Source organism: Diabrotica undecimpunctata, chromosome 9 (genome assembly GCF_040954645.1).
Source record: "Diabrotica undecimpunctata isolate CICGRU chromosome 9, icDiaUnde3, whole genome shotgun sequence".
Taxonomy (NCBI): Eukaryota; Metazoa; Arthropoda; class Insecta; order Coleoptera; family Chrysomelidae; genus Diabrotica; species Diabrotica undecimpunctata.
The window spans coordinates 122,579,053-122,599,632 of record NC_092811.1 but is presented as its reverse complement, the minus strand read 5'-3'; the positions used below and the strand labels follow the sequence as shown (position 1 = coordinate 122,599,632).

The 20,580-nt window shown below is 35.0% G+C and overlaps 1 protein-coding gene across 12 annotated transcripts in view; it reads right to left on the bottom strand.

Moving 5' to 3' along the window:
• PDZ-GEF (PDZ domain-containing guanine nucleotide exchange factor) overlaps positions 1 to 20,580 on the bottom strand; it is a 726,227-nt gene that overhangs the window by 22,874 nt on the left and 682,773 nt on the right. For 10 of the 12 annotated variants that reach the window (XM_072545152.1, XM_072545150.1, XM_072545153.1 and 7 more), the window contains 5 exons: positions 20,102 to 20,348; positions 19,652 to 19,939; positions 16,603 to 16,740; positions 13,503 to 13,679; positions 7,777 to 7,899 (listed from right to left, as the gene is read on the bottom strand). In XM_072545152.1, coding sequence (XP_072401253.1) covers positions 7,777 to 7,899; positions 13,503 to 13,679; positions 16,603 to 16,740; positions 19,652 to 19,939; positions 20,102 to 20,348 — 973 coding nt within the window. The remainder of the gene's footprint in view (positions 1 to 7,776; positions 7,900 to 13,502; positions 13,680 to 16,602; positions 16,741 to 19,651; positions 19,940 to 20,101; positions 20,349 to 20,580) is intronic. The other 2 variants (XM_072545154.1, XM_072545155.1) reach the window with 2 other exon arrangements.

Genomic DNA, 20,580 nt, shown 5'->3' with positions numbered 1-20,580 from the left:
TTTGTGAAAAGTCAAAGACTGTCATGGCTGGAACATGTTCAGCGACAAGAAGACACAAAAACGACAAAGAAGATGTTACAGTGGAAGCCGGTAGGAAGGCGGAAAAAGGGAAGGCCCAGGACGAGATTCTTAGATGACGTGGAAGACGACCTGAAAACCATAAATATCAGATAATAGAGGAGAAGGGCCCAAGACAGATCTGAATGGAAGGACACAGCCAGACAGGCAAAGACCCATCCAGGGTTATGATGCAAAAACAACAAGAGAAGAAGAAGAACAAAACAATAATACGCCCAGTACTAACATATGGTTCAGACATCTGGACTCTAACAAAAAGTAAGGAAAACATGTTAGGATGTTCCGAAAGAAAAGTACTAAGGCGAATCTATGGAGCAGTGAAAGACAATGGAGTGTGGAGAAGACGATACAACTTCGAACTTTATAGAATATTCCAGGAACCAGATATCGTAAAACATATTAAGATAGGGCGTCTGCGGTGGATAGGGCATGTAATCCGGATAGAACATGGCCCAGCTATAAAAACGCCCCTTGATCCACCCATTGGTAAGAGAAGAAAAGGAAGACCCTAAACAAGACATCAATGAAGACTTAAGAAATATGGGAATACGTGTTTGGCAGAGAAAGACGATAGAAAGGGACGATTGGAGAGCAATTCTTGAGGAGGCTAGGACCCAGGTATGGTTGTAAAGCCAGAATAATAGTTCTTTATTTAGCGTAAGATATCCAAATAGATCATTACAAGTGATTCAACAATTAATTCCTAATTGTACCTGTACAAACAATATTGTTAAGGTACCGAATAAAACATAAATGCTGATGTTTCCTCAACTGGCTACATTTCATTATCTTTATTGCTTTTAAACAATAAATCACGAAATAAAACTATTGGCAATTCAAATGTTGTCAATACCTAACTTCACTGTGACCGAACGCAACCCGTTATACATATACTGCACTACGTATGGCCTAACTTTAACAATAATACTCTGGCAAGTCTATTATGCGTTCAATTCGTAGAACAATTTTAACATTTGTTTTCAGTACAGATTTCAGTTCTCTACAAATAGTATTTTAAGACTTGATGGAAAATAATAAGAAGCAGAAATTCAACAGTTTAGAATTTGCCATTGCCTTTCCTATGACCCGTTTGAAGATTCACGTATGCTTAAGGATAACCGTGTGTTTTTACGACTTTTATAATTATTCCACGGGAAAATTTATAAAGGTTAAGAAAAATGCATAAAAATATAAAATTTATGTTTCCAAGACTTAGTATTTTTAGGGCTCTGATTTTTAAATCTTTTGTCAACTGTAAAACCTATTCATTGCTCTTATTATAATGTACAATTAGTTCGTACAGGGACACCATGCTACGTCCTTCTTCTTTCTTTTTTATGTGTCTTGTCCGGTCTACCTGACGTGGGAAATCGTTCTGGCCAGTTTTTACCAATCTTAAACAAGTTTAAAAAGCTGGTGGACCCTGTGATCAACCTGTTCAGTGATACAATATTGTTTACCTAAAAAAATGTGACCCAGATACGAAATTCTTCGACATTTTATGATTAAAAGTTCCGGAGCAGAACTTCTTTATTTGATCGTTTTTCTACTGTATCATGATTCTATAAATCCACATATGTAGCCTATAGCCGATTTATAGTAGCTACCTTCAGAGCCCACTGTTGAAAATAGGCTTCCCTCAAAACTAGTCACTTTTTTTCCTGAGCTACTTGAATTAAGTTTGTTTTCACTCTTCCCATCTGACAATCACTCGTTTCACAGCATCTGTCCACCGTGTAGTGGTCTTCTACTTATTTTGTCAGTTTTAGGTCGCCATTCCAATATATTCTTTTTCCAACTGACATCATTAATTATTGCGATCTGGTCAGCGAAGTTCCATTTTAATTTGGCAATTCGTTTCTGATCACTATACTCTGATGGCATATTTTTTAGCTTGACTGTTTTGTTCTTAGATATTTTAGTAGGTTAAACGTTTCAGCATCTTACATCACAATTTGCAATATACATATACCATAGTATGTCCAAACCAAGGATATTCTTCTTTAGAGTTCGCAGGTTGGATTGTCTGTACTAATTTGTGCTCCAGATACCCAAAGATTTAAGATTGTTACCTATGCATCATCAAACATCTACAAGCTCAAACTCAGAGACCAACAAAGTGTGTGCATATTTCCGCATTGTAGTGGAAGCTTACAATAGCGCCATCAAATGAAAAAAATTTACCAAGTGTATCTACAAACTCAAAATCTACCAATTCCTAAGGCATAGACTGTCTCCCATACATCTAAGTTGCAGAAAGCTTTCCTGAATGATAATTTTGCACATTATAACTAACAAACAGGGCATAGAGCAGCAAATTGTTTGTGTTTAATTCCATTAGAATAGATAGCACCTTTTGTAAACTGTAACTAAAGTTAGAAAATATGTCAAATACACCTTGTCGGTTTAACTTTTTAGATAACTGTACATATCTGATGATAGGTAATAACCTTTAAAGCGCCATAACATGTCGGTGTACTAATTAACTATAAAGCCTCAAAAAATACTCAGTTTTACAATGACACTTTCATTTATCTATAAACTTTGAGTCAGATTAATACTCAATCATGAACACATTGAGTTGCAGAATTAATATAAACAAATTTATCCTCAAAATAAAGAGAGGAGGTTAAGCGAACCCGGTAAACACACATAAAATTTTTTATTTACCATCCAACGAAGTAACATCCGGTATATTATTTAATAAATAGAGTTATCCAGTTATATAAACCATTGCCAAACAGAATGTTTAGTTATTAAAGGTACTTACGTCATTAAAAGTACAAAATATATACGTAATTTGCATGAAAAATTAAAATAATAAAAGTATTCATGTTATACAAGCAGCAAAGTATGTTATGTATCTTCAAATAATATATTCAGTACCTTTACTTCAATAATATATATCTGTAATATTTATTATTTTCTTTTTTATTTTTAAACAATTTTCTAGTAAAAGGCTTACTCTACAAAGAACTATCTTACTTCTCTTTAATTTACATCTCATATGTGTCTTTGCAGTTTTGGTTATGTGTTTCCATTCTTTTATGTATCTACATGTTGTGTTCCAATTTGTTACTTTCAGTTTTTTATATCCTTTTATATCTGATCCTATCATATTTTACAGGATCTTCGTATGGTTTCACTGTGTATACGTAATAAGCCGATCGTACAAAGGAACATTACGAAGGTCTCGTTGCTCAGTATCAGAGGCCGCATTTTGGGTGGGTACAGATATGAATATTAGATAAATGGATAGATAGATGGGCGCTAAAAAGTATAACGCTATATAGAAGAAAGCCAGAAGTAATCGATAATTATCCCTACGTAGACAAAGAGTTTTTTAGATCGTTAGAGGAAACAGTGACGCAGGAGAGGTGGTAACAGGATTATCGGGCGGTTTCTGAGAGTAGTAAAACTATAGAAATAGAGTGGGGACAAAAATAATAAATTTTCGCCACAAAAAACTGTACTTAAAGGACTAATTACTTAACGTCTGCTGCCATAGCAACATAAAACTAAAAATGAATCAAAACTCGGAGTCTGGGTATTTTATGCCCTATTACCAGACAACTTACTAACCGTTAATATAAACATTTTTATTAGGTATTTCGGGAAGAAAAGTGCAGCTGTGTTTATAATACGCAATTGGTTTCGTAGGAAGTACTATGCACTATTAACATTAGCTAAACACAGACGAAATTAATTATATGGGAACACGAAATAAGGCGTCCTTAGACGTATTTAAAGGCAATAAAGACAGTTTAACGAAGTAACATACGTATATATGTATACGTATCACCACCATCAAAATTTTAAGGGCCGTGGACTGATAGCAGAGGATTCTTCTTAAGAACCGGGAAACCTACGATCGATTTGGCCGACTAGATGACGTGGTACCCAAATACCCAACTCAAACCTACGACCGAAGCTACTCCGAGTCCACAGACCGGATTCCACACCAGCAGCTAGATGATAATAGATTCATACACGATGTGCATGGCTGCTCACAAGTGCTAGTGTCTTGAATGTATTAAATGTTTTCGGCGAAGTGGAAGTCCCAGATACTATGTAAGTCCCCGGAGTATGCCCAGTCACTCTCTACCCTGCCGATACGTTGTTTGATTTATTACGTAGGCAAACAGACACTCGACTGCAAGAACCGCGTAGACATAACCGATGAGAACGTAATAGCCCAGCAGAAAACGAAGTCGCCTAAGATGGTGATACACCAAACAAAGGTGGCATTTGCAGGAGAAGAAGATGGCGCCATGACAGAGAACTTGTTCTGTGTATTTGGGTTATATTTTTGTAACTTCTTTGTAATTTTATTGCATATTTTGTTTAAGCAAGATGATGATAACACAGGTGGTCAATAAAGCCAACAGAAAATTGTTTAAATATAAAAGAACAATGTTTTAAAACGTAATCAACACAGTTATTAAGATTTAAACATAAAAAACCGTAATTTAAAATTATTTCAAAACCTTTATTATAAAAATGCAATATTTTGTTTAACTTTAATAACAATTATTCTTGAATTAGTCTTAAAAACCTTGTTTTTTTTTGTTTTTTTTTTAGTTTTTAAAATATTTTACTATCGATGGTTGACATTTCATTAGTGGACATGCACATACCTCCAACATCAAGAAAGTAAAAACAACAAAATGATTCCAAAACTATTTGTCACGAAACAGAAACTATAATATTTTCAGTATAAAATAGATTTATCATATATAAATTTATCATAAAACTTAAGAATGGTATTACAGTTATGTCTATATAGATCTACTCCCAACAAGTAATAACCAATGAACCAAACTTTCTGTCTCATGAGTTACGTACTGTATATCCTTCTTCACTGACTCACGCCGGAAGGATTGGAGAGTAACATATCTGCTGTGTATCAGCTTCCGACCTTCCCTTGAACCGTGTCTATTTACCGACAAATGATAGGACTACCCGCGCCGATTATAAATTGACAGTTCTGCCCTATCCCACGGATGGTAAGTCACAAATATTCAGGGAAGAACGGTATTCCACGTTGCGTTGGTTCCCGGCTAAAGAGCGGCGCTGCGAGGAGAACGTAAAGTACTTGTTGAAGTAAAGACTCGACAAAAGAGACCACAGCGTCGCTAAAATTTATCGAAAGCTACAAAAAAAGGGGAATATACATAAAAATTGCGGTGTTGAAATGTCGATCCTCTTCGAATAAATAACTCTTTTATAGACATAGAAAGAAAGCTAAATAGTTATGTTACGTTGTTCTCTGTTGTACAGGCTTCAGACAGTTAAATATTCTCACGTTGCGCTAGTAAGTACCATGTTCAATTTGAAACCCATTCGCTTTTATCCCGGCTATTGCTAATTCAATAGCTTGTACGATTATCTCATAGGAACTGTTAAATTAGAGGTGACAATATACATTCTTTTATTGAGACCTCTTTTTGATATTTCACGCCCAATTTTTACTGCTGTTCGCTGATTGTAGTAGAAGTTTAATATCATTGTTATGTGGGTTATCCTGAAAGTAAATAACGATTGTGCATAACGCGCAGCGCTGATCCACCACCGCTGCAATTTCACGCGCCAGTTACCTCTGTCGGTCGCATCAATGTGAGCCAAGTCTCGTTACTGTGTGCTTACGCGTCTTTGTTCTATACCATTTTGAAATGGCGGTGCCCGTTGAAAATCCCGCCAAATGTGAAGTACGCAGTGTGATTCGATTTTTAAAAGTAAGGGTTTAATTCACGTAGAGTTCATGTCTAGTGTGACACAATCAATTCAGAAGCCTATTGCGAAAACCTTTAAAGATTAAAATGTGTAATGTAGAATAAACGACGTGGCATGTCGACGAAAGTGTTTCTGATTCACGACAATGCTTGGCCTCATGTATCGGCAAGAACTTTAACGTCTATAATAGGAAATTTTCGAGCACCCTCCATTTTCAGCCCAGGCCTGGCGCCTTCCGATTATCATCTATTCCCGAAACTGAAGGAATTCTTGGGTGGAAAGGAGTTTGGAAACGATGAAGAGCTCAAAGATGAAGTAATATCCTGGTTCAGGCGTTTGAAGGTAGAGCTCTACAACACCGGCATCGAAAAACTGATTCCAGGATAAAATAAATGCCTTAAAAACCAAGACAATTACATTAAAAAATGGCTTTAGAGACTGCAACTTTATAAATAAAATTTTGGGTTAATTTTTTTATTTTTAATTCTTTACGACAAAACGTTCTTTACTTTCTGGACGACCAATGTATATATGGTGCGTCGTGTTTTTGTTTCTGAGAATTTTTATCAGTTTATCATGTTTAAGGCTCTCGAAATCGTTGTGGTAGTCTATGAAGCAAGTGTACACGTCTTGGTTAATATTTAAGCATCTTTGCATGATCAATTGATCCAGAAACTAGCATCACTAAGAAAAATATCGATTCTGGTCGTGAACTTCGTTGAATAAACATGGTAGACGTTGAAATAATCGAATCCATCATTAAAATTGAACTTCAACTTCGAAAATCGTTGGTAATGTAAGTTCCAATTAATGAACTGTTTGTTCAAATTTTTGATACGGTGAGATTTTTGTACACCACGAGTCACTGTTCAAAGTTCACGAGTTCAAATCAGCACTTATAGAACATCTTCTTCTCCTTTATTCTTGTATATAGGTTTTAAAACCTGTTTCTTCTTCAATATTAGCCTCCTAAATTGTTTAAATGATACGTCCATTTGGTAACTTATCTCGTGCTATTCGAGCACTACTATCCTATCCTCTGCCATTCTACTAATGTGTTCGTTCCACTCCTGTTTCCGTTTTGTCACCCATCCATTTATATCTTCTATATTGCATGATCTTCTTATGTTTTCGCTTCTCCCCCTATCCAACAGACTTTTCCCTGATATTCGTCGAAGTATTTTAATCTCTTTTGTTTCGAGTACTCGTCTTGTTTTAGATGTGTCAGGTCTTGTCTCCGCCGTGTATGTTAATGTAGGTCTAATTGCTGCTTTAGAGATTATTGTTTTTGCGTCTTGTCTTAGATGTTTGTTCTTTCAGATTGTGTCATTAAGAGATCTCGCAGCTTTACTTGCTTTTAAGCTTTGTTGCTGTACTTCTTCAACATCTCCGTAACTAGTTATATCTACTCCCAAATATCTAAACCTTGCTTCCTGCTCTATTATTTTGCCATAAATTTCGATTTTACATCGTAGTGGGTATTTAGATGTCATACATTTGGTTTTTTCTGCTGATATTATCATATTGTATTTCTTGGCTGTTGTATTGAAGATGTGTGTTAATCTTTGGAGCTCGTCTTCTGTCTCAGCGATTAATGCGTCGTCGTCTGCATAATTTACGTAGTGCTTGTATTATTTCGTCAATTATTATATTAAAGAGAAGTGGGCTTAACGGGTCAACCTGACTGACTGCGCTTTGTACCGGTATACAATGTGTTAGTTTTCCATTCATCTTTGCTTAGAACAAAATTTGATAATAATGACCGATAAATAGTTCTGTAACTAGATGGAATCTTTTGAGATAAATGTGAGCCAAGAACATTTTGTTGCTTTTACCAGTATGCATTTTTCAACTTATTCCTTAGAATTTACACTATAAACATACATCACACATTCGACAAACATAAATGCATCAAATCAACCATAACAAAAAGTCGATAGCAAAAAAAAAGAAACTCGTACATACCTGGTATAGGCGGCGGATGTCTGGGCGGACTCGGACATCTCGGTTGGTAGGAATGACAATCGTTGGAGCTGGTCGTCACTTGGCTGATGGTACTATGACCCGAGTCCGATGAAGAGACCGAACCTGCGTATATATAAACATGCCATAACCAATTGTAAACGTGCAGGATGGTGTTGCCAAATGTAAAATAATTTCCAACATTTTAACGAAAATTGTGATCAGGTTTTAGATAAAATCATTTAACAATAATCAGATTTAGAAATACATTTATTGTGATCAAATATATGTTGAAGTATGGGTTTTATAAAGAAAAGACTATAAACACTATATTGTAACATAATACTGTGGTAGAACCACAGAATTATTAGAAGTCACGTGGGGAATATTGAGTGATTTAATCGAAAACCGACATCAGGTCTTTATTTTCTTATTATAGACATGTATGCTTCTTTATTCAAGTTTTTTATTGACACAAATAATAAAATGTGAAGCATGTGAAACATTAAACATTTTTTCCGCTGAAAAATGAGTGATTATAGATATTTGCTTCATATTAGATCTGGAATTTGGTTCAGAAGGAGTAAACCCACTAGGATTGCTTCTGGTTGATGATTCACTCAAAACAATTCAATACGTTTTCCAGAGCAAGGAATTCTCCTATCACTATCTTCATAAATTTTTTCGCCTCCACGAAATTTGGCAACCACGTTGCTGCTCATACTAAGATTTGATGCCGCTGGAATTATTACTTTGGGAACCAATAAACAAATCAAAGTTACAGCTGAATCCCGAAATACCACTCAGCGTAAAGTTTTCCACTCCCACTTACGTGATTTTTGGGTTACACTTCTTTAGCCTTTCACCTCGTGCGCATGTGAAAAACTGCAATGATAACTCCAGTGAAGGTTTTCATAAATTGATATTAAAATGACGATGTTGATGGAAACAATTTATCATTTAGATTAATTTCGTCACATCATAGTACACCAATGCCTTCAGCGGTTTTTAAAAGTGCTGAACATGACTGTTTGATCGACTCGATATTTCGGTCCTCGAATAACGTTCTACTGTATGTATCACTTACTTGTATTGTCCTTAATACTACTATTAGCTCTCTTATCTACAAGAAATGACATAATATGTTCAAGTGAAACAATATTTTAATAACCAACTTCGTTTTCACTTAAAGCACTAACATATATAGATTAATAAAAAGAAAAACATGTAACTCTATTTCAATATTTGGCAACACCAGTGCAAACAATTACAAGATGCGCATAAGGCGTGCACGATAGGATGTATTTGATATTAATGTTCTTGACAGATCCAACTCAACTCGGCACAATAAAGTATATATATATATATATATATATATATATATATATATATATATATATATATATATATATATATATATATATATATATATATATATATATATATATATATATATAATATTTGGTTCACAACGTTACTTGGGGGTGGAGGGTTTCGGTACAGAAATGAAAAAGAAAACACATTGAATCTAGCTACTTCATATCTTGACGAAAACGTTAATGTCAGAGTTAGTTGCCATACTCCTCCGAAACGGCTTGACGAATTTTTATGAAATTTTATATGTATATTCGGTAGGTCTGAGAATAGATCGTAATATATTTTAACATTTTTTTTTTATAATTAAAATAGTGAATAATTTTTAATCCCTTTACCCCTGTTGCTGATATGCCCATGGCCGTATCCGCAAATCGAGATGCGGGTGGGCTCTGTCACCCTTGTTAAATTTTATTGGAACATACCGACTATTTAGACGGGTCCTTTTTGATAACTTGGGCAAACAAAGTCATAGAAGCTTTTTAAAGTATCTTTCTGAAAGAACCTAATTGAAAAGGTTTTATCTTTTCTCACGTTTCCAACTAGAAGAGTCTGGTTATTTACCTATAACTTTTCTATGTTCGGGTATTTTCCTAGAAATGGAAACAGCCTGGCCTGTCATTTTTTAAGTGGGGGTTATCCCACCTTTTTTTGGGAAGATTGGTAAATTTTGAGAGGAAGAAAATCACTTCTGGTAGGGCAGTCTTCGAGTAAAGCCGCTTGCTTATCTTACCGTTCTCTGAGAATTTTTTCTTTAAGTGGGTATACACTTAAATATTTGAAATATCTTAATCTAATACCATATTAGATTAACTATTGTTATAAAGTACCTTTATTTTAATTAACTTCAGTGCTTGATACTCGTAAAGTATAGTAGAATCGGTGAAATAGTGCAGCAGTCATCGAGATTTATTGTAAGTTATCGTAATCATATTACCTTCAATTATCTTGGCGAATAATATTGTAATATTATTACCGAATCCTGGACGAATCTGCGTCAACTATTTCTTCACTTGTAGTTAAGGTTAACTACCGATTTAGCATCTGGCTGCCGTCAGCAGTGTTTCCATTGGTGACCTTTCTAGCACCATCCAAAAAAGGTTTCCGAGGTTACAATATTTTTCATATACCTAAGTGATAAGGCTGATCCACCTTAAACCATTTTTTTTGTTTTTCAACAAAACTATATATTTTGTTATGATGTGGCATTAAATACACTCCATTTACCCTACATTTTTACCCTTCTATCACAAACCCCTATTTTTTAATAGCCCTATTAGTTTTTTATTCATTTTAACCCTGGTCGATCAATTATCACTAGATCAGTTATCCCCGCAAGGCGTCCACCAGTGTCACTTCTCACCCAGTAAACAGCACGGAGTAGTGGTTAAAATAAAGCCGGTCTCGTGTCCTTCTTACACAATAAGCCTACTCTTACTCCGAAAACTCTACACAGTTTTACCTTCTCAATGTAATTCTCAAGTAAATTTATTATTAATTTGCTGTGTCGAGCTCATTCAGCGTTTTTATTAGGAAATAGCTTACCAGTTCAAAAAACATAATTTCACGAGCAATATTGGCGGCAAAAAATACAGATGTCGATGATCTGAATGCGACCCTTCTGAATTTTATTCGAGGAAAGTAGTTTTCGTTCAAATCAGTTGACACAATTATAAATAAGAATGATGTAAAATGGACTCCCACCTAATAATTTACAATTAAAAGTAGGATCAGTTGTCATTGTACTGCGTATCGTATCAATCAACCTCGACTGTGCTATGGAACGGGAATGACTGTGAATAGGCTAGTGAATAATCTCATTGAGGCAACGATCATCAAGGAAATATACAAAGGAGAATGTCTTGATTTAGCGTATACCGATGATTCCAACCAACGTACCATTTGATTTTAAACGTTTACAATTTCCCGTGCTTTTGGCTTTTGCAATGACAATAAACAAATCGTAAAGCCAAACGCTAAAAGTTTGCGGAATTAATGTAGAATTTCCATATTTCGCGCATTTACAATCATTCGCGCGTTGGAAAGGACAATGCAAAAAAAATAAAAATATTGTTTATCAGAAAGCATTAGATTGATTCAACTTTTTTCATAAATAATAAGTTTAGTTTGAGTTACCGGGTCAGCTAGTAATGTAAAAAAGTTCAACCTGGAACCACGGACTTGGAACGGTACTTTCATCAATGATATGAGTGTTGGAGAACAATAATCTCCAACCAAATAATTCTATTTCAAAACAAAATAAAAATATTTCCGCTGCATCGGTTACCTAAATAAATTCCTTGCATGCATTGACTTATTTCTTAGAATGTTAATCTCCACCCATATTGACCTTAAACCGGTAGATCCTTCAAAATGCATAGACAAGTATTTCGGAGTGGCTAGGGGAAGCCAGTGAATTAGCGATCGTTGTAGGGCTTAGACCTATTTTTCAAGTTTCGGAGAGTTTTTCTCCACGTTCGCAATCGCAAGTTACGCAATATATCGGGAACCCGTAATGCGAAGTGTTATGGTGTTTTCGTTCGTAAACTGTAATTTTCTAATTAGGTTCCTTACGATTAGTTATTCACTCACAGTTTATAAGTTTCTATTTCTTGTCCTTTTTCAATTACAGTTCTAGCTAAACAAGTTATTGTTTTATTTCACTCTAGATATCAATCTATTCAACAGGCCAGACTAAATCACATTTAAAAGTCCATTTAAGTTTCTATTACTGAGCATTCGAAGGCTAGCGGAACAATTGGACTTACAGCAAGTACAAACCGCTGAAAGAGACACTGTTAGCATACAAGACTCTCCCTAAAGGGATGTTGAAAACCGGCATCCCTCCAATGAGGTTTAGAAAACCATTGATAAATTATATATATATTTAACTTTTGGTAAGATATTCATAAGCCGGGAAAGAAATAAATTGATTTTAAAAGCCATATACAAAATTTCCTACTTTCAAGATATCAACAAGTGAGATGACATTGGACACCAATAATTTACGCGATAATTTAAAAATTAGTAACAGACTGAGGTGGTACAAATTGTAATTTCAGTTGACAATAATTATGATTTATGAAAAGACAAACGTGGCAACGATGTATCTTAGAGTTACAAGAGTCGAAAGGCTCAAAACAATGTGACTTCACTAGGCAATCCTAGTTCGCTACCACTGTCGCAGGAGTCCTATTTCCGTTTACGGTGGGATCGATCCTTGCTAGTAGGCCAGATCTTTAGTCGGACAAACATGAGTATTATAATTTTTTCGATGTTGAAATGCTGTAGAAGACTTGCGGACCTGGCAGGGTGTTGTACGTGGTAGAGCAGTTTCCATAATGCAATCCCTCAGCTTGGAGGATTCGTTTCAGACACGGTTTCAGCGCTTTGATGATTACTTGATTATAGGACGTTATGACAATCTTCTGTTCCCAATAACATTATGTTCGGTAAGTGGTGAAAACTTAACAAGGAAGACAATGAGACCAGAAATGGAAAGGTTTCTAACTGCCACTACACGAACTATCACACGGCTCTTTCCATTGTAACAGTTGATACATGAGAGTTTAGGCCTTTCGTTGTAAAGTCAGCTACCATAGTTACTAGTTGTACATGTATTTATTCACGTAAATATTCGTACAAGAAAATTGTTGGATTATCAAAACAAGTGGTAGAAATGTTTCATATAAATTATTGTTACCATCAAAGGCCCTATGATATATGAATCAATTTTAACAAGATGCACACACATCTACTAAGTACTCTAAAGTAATAGATTAAAAGTTGTGACTATTGTCAACGCAATCCAACTGTTTATTTAGTAAATTTAGAATGTTGAAATAATAACAATTTTATTTTCACTAGTCGTTCGCTACGTATTTTTCTTTTTGGGTTTTTAATCATTACATAAAGAAGTTGATTGGATCTGTTATAGAACAATTAACGGAAGTTTAAAAAGATGATATTATTACAAAAGAAATTTAGAAAAAATAGTGCCAAATGTGGGTTCTATAAGAGTCGTATAAAAAATATGGAATGAGAAACGATAAGTTTCTATTGGCTCAACATCTTATCGAAAATCTTAAGAAATTTAATTTACAAATAAATACAGTCATGAGACTTAGTAAACTAATTATATTTATTATTATTTACAAGTAAACTGAATTTATTTACTATTAATTACTTAGTAAACCTATTATTTACTTAGTAAACTGAATTTATTGACTATTAATTATTTAGTAAAGTAGGTTTATTTACTATTAATTACTTAGTAAACTAAGTTCACGATCTTAAGATTATCTTTGAGATATAGTAAAAAATACACCGAAAAACCAAATGTGAAAGGTTCTTACCAGAAGTGACAGTCTTTCTCAAAGGCAAGTTGCTGAGGGAAGTAACACTACTGCTTTCTGCAGACAAAGCTACGGAGGGAAGAGGTGTGGGCGTGTCTGAATGAGATCTCTCGTGCATGGCTCTTCCGCCCGCTCCTGAACTACTCGAACTGTGGGACCCGTAACTGGAATAACTTCCTACAAATGAAACAGTATTAAATATGATATTAAACAAATGCATAAAGAACAGACAAAAATAGAGTCAAAAGAAGTCAAATACAGAGAAATTTCTGAAATATTAAATTTCGCACGTGGACAGACTACAGAAGAGAAGTTATTTGGCTATGAAACAAAAATCTAAAAGAGAGTTTTTGCGTTTGATGATTTTAAATATGTTATTGAGTGATCTAAATACGCTAAATGAACGATATTTTCTTCACCTGTGTTATCATCGAAGCATAAAATACTTAATATAAAAAAGCATCAAAAAACTTGTTCAAATGTCGAATACTAATTGTACCAAGAAATCTTTACGAATTAATAATTATACAAATGTTGCAGCAGAAAAATATGAAGACTCTTGGAAAAGTGCAAGATAAACATAAAAAAAAGTTCAAAAGTTCAAAAACTTAATCATTTAACCAGCTTAAAGTTTTTATCACGGTTTTTAGTTCTGAAAAGTTTTTTGTTAGATATAATGTCTGTGGGCTTTCTTGATATGGCAGGCTATTAAGGGTTTCCTGTTGTATACTTGATTCGATTCAAGATTCGATTGATGGGGTTGTCTTATCGGTAGAGTAACATTCGCATTTTCTCGGAATGGGAGGTATTTGTTCTTCAGTAGATCCTTGTGGACGGGGCAACCTTTGTAATTGGCAGGGTGGTTGCCTTCGCACAGGATGCATTTCAAGTTGTTTGATCTCTTCTTCTTGGGGCACTGTTTAGTTCCATGGTCAATATTTGATATCGTGCTCTTCCTCTCTCTCTTGTTCTATCTCTTCGTCAAACCAATATGGAAGTTTTCTTTGATTCTAAAATTGATATCGGATGCCTTCTGTATACATTTTTATATGAGAGTAATGTTTTTTGTTATGATCAGTGTCTCCCTTTCATTTCCTTTTTTTTCTTCTCTTGGTTTGTCTACTCCAAATGTTATCTTCGCTTTTAATATCTGATGATCACTGTCACAGATAACTCCTCTAAATACTCTTACATTCGATCTTAGTCTGGTACCATTATCATTTACATAGACCTCCCCGAAATTATCTATGACTGCGTTATGGTATTTTGACTTTTGTACTCTCTCAATGTAATTTCTCAAAATCATTTTTAACGATTACTGGTGCATCATCATTTTCTGCATATACTTTCAAGATTGTACATTTATACTAATAATAGACCTCTCATAGTAAGATTCCTTTTGATCAGTCTCTCGTTTATGGCCTCCTAAGTACTTATGCATCTCCTTGGTTTCTTTCATATTAGTATAGAGTCTGGATAAATATCAACATGTTTTCTGATACTTGACCCTTTCTTTTTGTTTCGGTGATTACTGTGATGTCCAATTTTGGTCTACTTATTTCATACATTATTTCGTTTATTTTTTAGTGTTAAAACCTTGCACGTTCCAAGTTCCAAAGTTAATAATCCTTTTTCGTAGTGTATGTCGTCGTACCTAGTCATCATATATATTCAGGGAATCTACAGTATTCACTGCCTTCCCTCGCTCAACCGTCTCCATCTCACTCTTTTGTCCCATTCTCCATCGTTTAGACCTCTCTTACTCATGGGGTTGTCTATTTCATTCCTCCAGGATCTTCGGGGTTGTCCTCTTTTCCTCCTTCCTATCGGGCTCCATTCAGTTATTCTCTTTATCCATCTGCTGTCGCTAGTTCTTCTTACATATCCATACTACTTATATTGATGTTCTTTGCTTTATTTCGTCATTACTTCTCCTATCCATTCTTGTTACTCTGCAGCTTCTTCGCAGGCATTCCATCTCTGTTGCTACTATGTTACTGCTGTTTTTCTTGTTTATAATCCAATTTTCAGCCCCATATGTCATAATACTTCGCACTAATGTTTTATAAATTTGTGTTTTTGTCTTCATATTTAGGTGTCTATCCCACCTCACTGAATTAAGTTGTCGATTTGCTGTTCTTGTTTGTCCTAATCTTTGCTTAATTTCTTCGTCTGTTGTCGTCAATCTGTAGATCTATGTCTTCTTCACTTGTAGATAGGTACTCTGTTTTCGCGAGGTTAATATCTAGGCCAGCCTTGGTATACTCTTCTTGTAGTTTCTTCATCATGTAACTGAGGTCTTCTTGGTCTTATGCAATCACTTCTTGATCGTCTGCAAAGCTTAATGTATATAGGTATTCGTTTCGAACCGGTACTCCCATGCCTTCGCATTTTCTTTTCCATGTAGTCAAGGCTTTCTCTAAGTATATTTTGAATATTGTTGGTGTGAAACAACCCTAGTCATCATCCACCCATAAATAGTACACATTTTAGAAATTAATTACGCATCAGCGATATTTCTACATCAGTAACTGAAATTTTACTGGAAGAGAATTAAACAAACTATTATAATATTGAAATATCGCAGTTCCCAGAAAAAGCGCTGGCAAATGTTCCATATGTTGCTTCACTTTCTGCATGATCCTAATTGAAAGTTCCTGATTCTAGTAGTACCAAAAGGAATTTCTATGTAGTATAGAACTAATACAATATGTACTAATATGGTATTAAATTCATGGTCAAATTAATCAGTTAGACGATCACTAGTACATCACTTATAGTAGTTAACATGTATGACTCATTAGTATACCCAAAAAACAGCTATGATTTTAAGTTGCAAATTGTAATATGGAGATGCAATTCTGTTAGAAAGATTGCATGGTTATAGGAGTCAAGAAAGAGCATCATATAAACAAATAAGAAAATAACCTAGACACTAGAAGTACTAAGTTATAAAAGAACACAATCGTTATTTGTGAAAGATAATTTGTAGCTTTCACTGAACACCAGGACTTAAACAATTGTCAATAATTCGTATCCGAACCACTCAATACTCGAGCTTCAGTAGAGGTTAAGTATTTCCGTTAAAGATCTATCTTACCTGTGGCACTTGGCGCCCGCCTGACGGCAGGACTGGGCTGATTGATACCATGAGAAGGAAGACGAGGCTGATGCGGCCTTGTTTTATTCGGTTCCGATAATGCCAATAATTTCCGCACCGCTTGAGGCGAAGCCGAACCTGAACATAACATTTTCGAGTTTTAGGTATAGCAGTTACTCAACAAATACAATCAGAGCTCACCCCAGAAACTTTTATATAATAATCTTATATTAAGAAACATTACTCGCTCTTGATTCGCAAATTATTTGTACCACATAACTACCGAAAAATTAGTCTGGAAGATTACAGAAATAATCATAACTAAAATGATCGACTACAAGTATTAGAGGATGTATATGAATCCGTTTTCAAAATATTTTTTGTTAATCTACTGTATGTAAAACGCTGAGAATAAATATTAGGAAATAATGTGAGAAGTTAAACAATTTCCCAAGCATTTTAAAGCAAGTTTGTTTCAAGAAACCAACAAAACGTATAAGAATTGACAGATGACACGGAACATATTACGTATGCACCAAAAATAAGAAGAATTGAAAGATAAAACCATGACGAATGTAGGTAATACACATCCAATACTACGGAGAGTAGTTCAAATGTTACACGGTACCGGGCGAAACTAGCGCTAGTGTATAGCATACATATTCAAATGTACAACAAACTGTATGCATAGAATTACCTATGCAGTTCGATAATTCAGATAGTCTTCGGCGGGTTATTTGAATTTTAATTTTTAATGTCTGTTTCAAATAGTACACAGTAACAGAAGAATTTTAAAGGATAAATGTTTCTTGGACAAGCTTTAATTGTATGTTTTTTAAACTATTGCATTCAATAAGAAATATAACACGAAGACATTACCATTAGCATTATCGTGTACCCATTTATTAGTCTAAAGCTATAGGTAAGAATGAATGGTGATAGTAATGTAAAAGATTTTTTTTGCTGTGTTTTTTAAAGGTATATAACTTAAGTTGCAACACTGTTCCTACTGGTAGACATTTTTATGTCTACCAGTTTTTCGATCAAACTCGCAGCTGTTTTTTTGCAGTAAAGATTGTAAATTACCTGAGACTAACCTAGCACCGATTGCAAATTGTGTAGAATTACTTCGAAAAGCATAGCTCCGTTCGTGAAATGCATCATTTCATAGTTAACATAATCCTCAATCGGAGCCATTAAGTTGACTAACGAATAAACCTTCTTGTATCATGTTTACTCTAAATGATAACACTTATGTTTTGAGACATCCTACAGAGTATGTCGAAGAAGCTATTGCTGCTGTAAAGCGTAGCATCGAGGAGGGCTCAAATGAATAAATTCCGGCATCGTGCACGACAATAGAATATGTGACTATACATTTTGTGGAAGATAAATTGTTAAGGCGCCGTTACATTCAGAAAAACTGACTGTTTGGTGTACTTTATGGTCTGATGGTGGATAGAACGTTATATTCCACAGTAATCGCTCAAGAGTCATGATCAATAGCTTCCGTATTGATGTGAAACATCTAATGTATCGGGTTAGACTGTATGCTGCTCTAGCGAGCTTCGCATGACATGTATGAGCTTGTAACTCTCTGACTGGAAGTTGTTACCGCAGTAATACTATCAGAAGCACATTAGCTATTACTATTATCGAAGTAATTGACGAAAATTTCGATGTTTCGAATGTATGGAGGAACGTTGGTTTCAAAAAGATGGCTCAACATATCATATAGCCCTTGCATTATTTGTAACTTTGTGAATTATTGCCAAAGATCGTGTTCGATTTAACAGTGTTGGACTATTCTTTTATGGACAGGTAAAATGGCTAGCCTATACTGTTTGTCTGCCTTTTGTTGGTCTAACTGCATGCTTGGCGAATGAAAAATCTTGCTATAAAAAGTGATCTTACCAAATGCAAAATATACAAGACCCTGATAAAACCGGTCCTTGTATATGGATCAGAGACATGGACACTATCGAAAAGCGATGAAAACCTATTAGGCACATTTGAACGAAAAATCCTTAGACACATATATAAGGGGGTAAAGGAAAATGACATATGGCGCAGAAGATATAACTTTGAACTGTACACAGCATACAATGAACCCGAGATCATAACATCCATAAAGATCGGACGTCTGCGCTGGATGGGCCATGTTGAACGAATGTTGGAGACTGAAACACCAAAACATATTATGAGGCAAACACCAGTAGGAAGAAGGTCAAAGGGAAGACCCAAACTTAGATACATGGAACAAGTGGAACAAGATCTGAAAACACTTAAGATTACCAACTGGAAAAACAAAGCAAGGAACAGAACAGAATGGCGGAAAATCCTAGAACAAGCCAGGACCCAGAAAGGGTTGTCGAGCTACTGATGATGATGATGAAAAAGTGATCACCACTCGGGCTACATCCAATCTAGACAATTTATCTGACTATTTAATTCATTTTAAAATTATATACCTCTAAAAACACATCAATAATAATAAAATTTGTTATAGGAAATAATTTCATCACTAAGGAACTCTATAAAGCTTAATAACTTTTAGTTTTTCTTGCACGTAGCTGTCAAAATCGTTATGAAATCATGTATAAAATATATGACTGTCATGAAAGTGAAAGAGAATACCACAAAAAGGAGGAAAGTTTACAGAAACTCAAATCAGATCATTGGAGAAATTTGCAAACCGCTAACCATTCCATAGAACTTGAAAAAAATAAGAACAAACAAAAATTTTACAAAACTAAATACAGAAAATAACCCATTAGTAAGAAAAAAAAGATTGATGAAATTTCCAAAGAAAATAAAGAATTTGTAAAAGGTCAAAGAGATCAATAGTAACATGAAAGTAATAGGTAAATAAAAAATTAATAAATAACAAAATGGATGAACTGACATCAGAAATGATATGTTTAGAGCCCATAATATAGTAAACTTCCTTTCAGTTCCTTTGTAATGAAATTTAAGCATTATTATAGATAAAAACACAAATTGTTATTAACAAAATACCTAGTTTTGATACTTATTAAATAGTACTAACCGAATTTGGCGGTAGGCTTCCTCTCATCGCTGGCACTGCTCGTACTGCTGGTAGTACTAGGTGCTGGTGAAGAATGCCGCTTGGTCCTTTGACTGCCGGGCCCCGAGGATCCGCCCGTCGCGGGACTCTCGCACTCCAGCGACATCTCGTGCAGTTTGGCTTCGTCTGTTTCGACTTGGAGGTTGTTCAAATAGGCCTTAACCCTTCGTACCATCTGGGACTCTTCAAACATCTTCTTAGGGTTCGGAGCTGCCGCTGATTTTTTTCTTCGTTTTACAGTTGCTTGACCTAAGATATAAATAATATTAAACTGCTAGTAGAAATAACTTTTTATAGCACGTGCTACCTAAGAAGAACCAGCGCTGATTTTCATTTTGGTTGGTTCTTCGTAGCTGGCTAGTACTGTTACAAAGTGTGGCCAAGCTGTATATTAGCGATCAATATATATACCTTGTGCGTGATAATTACTGGAGGCAGTGGTGAGTTGATTGAGTGCTACCATGGCATTGCTAGCAGGCTGGCCGCCCAATTTGAGCATCGTGAGTAAATCGTACGGACTACTGCACATGTTGCTCAACGACCTGACTTCCTTGGCGATCATCCGCAGCTTTTCAAAGTTTATTAGGCCTTCAACTTTGGAATCGTTGCCCAAATGGATGAATGTCAAATCTTTTTTAACAACTGGGTAGAAAGGTATCTGAAACGTACAGAGAACTTTTAGTAAGATGTTAACGATAATGATGAAACTATATTTGGTAGCTCCTTATACACTTTGAGATATTTTTATAAACGTATTTTATAAATACATGTGCATGTATTAACAACTTAATTTGTGTTATTTTAGTAAAACTACCAATTACAGTTCTTTATGACATATAACTTCACTCACTAACTCCCGGGCCTGACTTAGATGGCGCCACTATTAACAA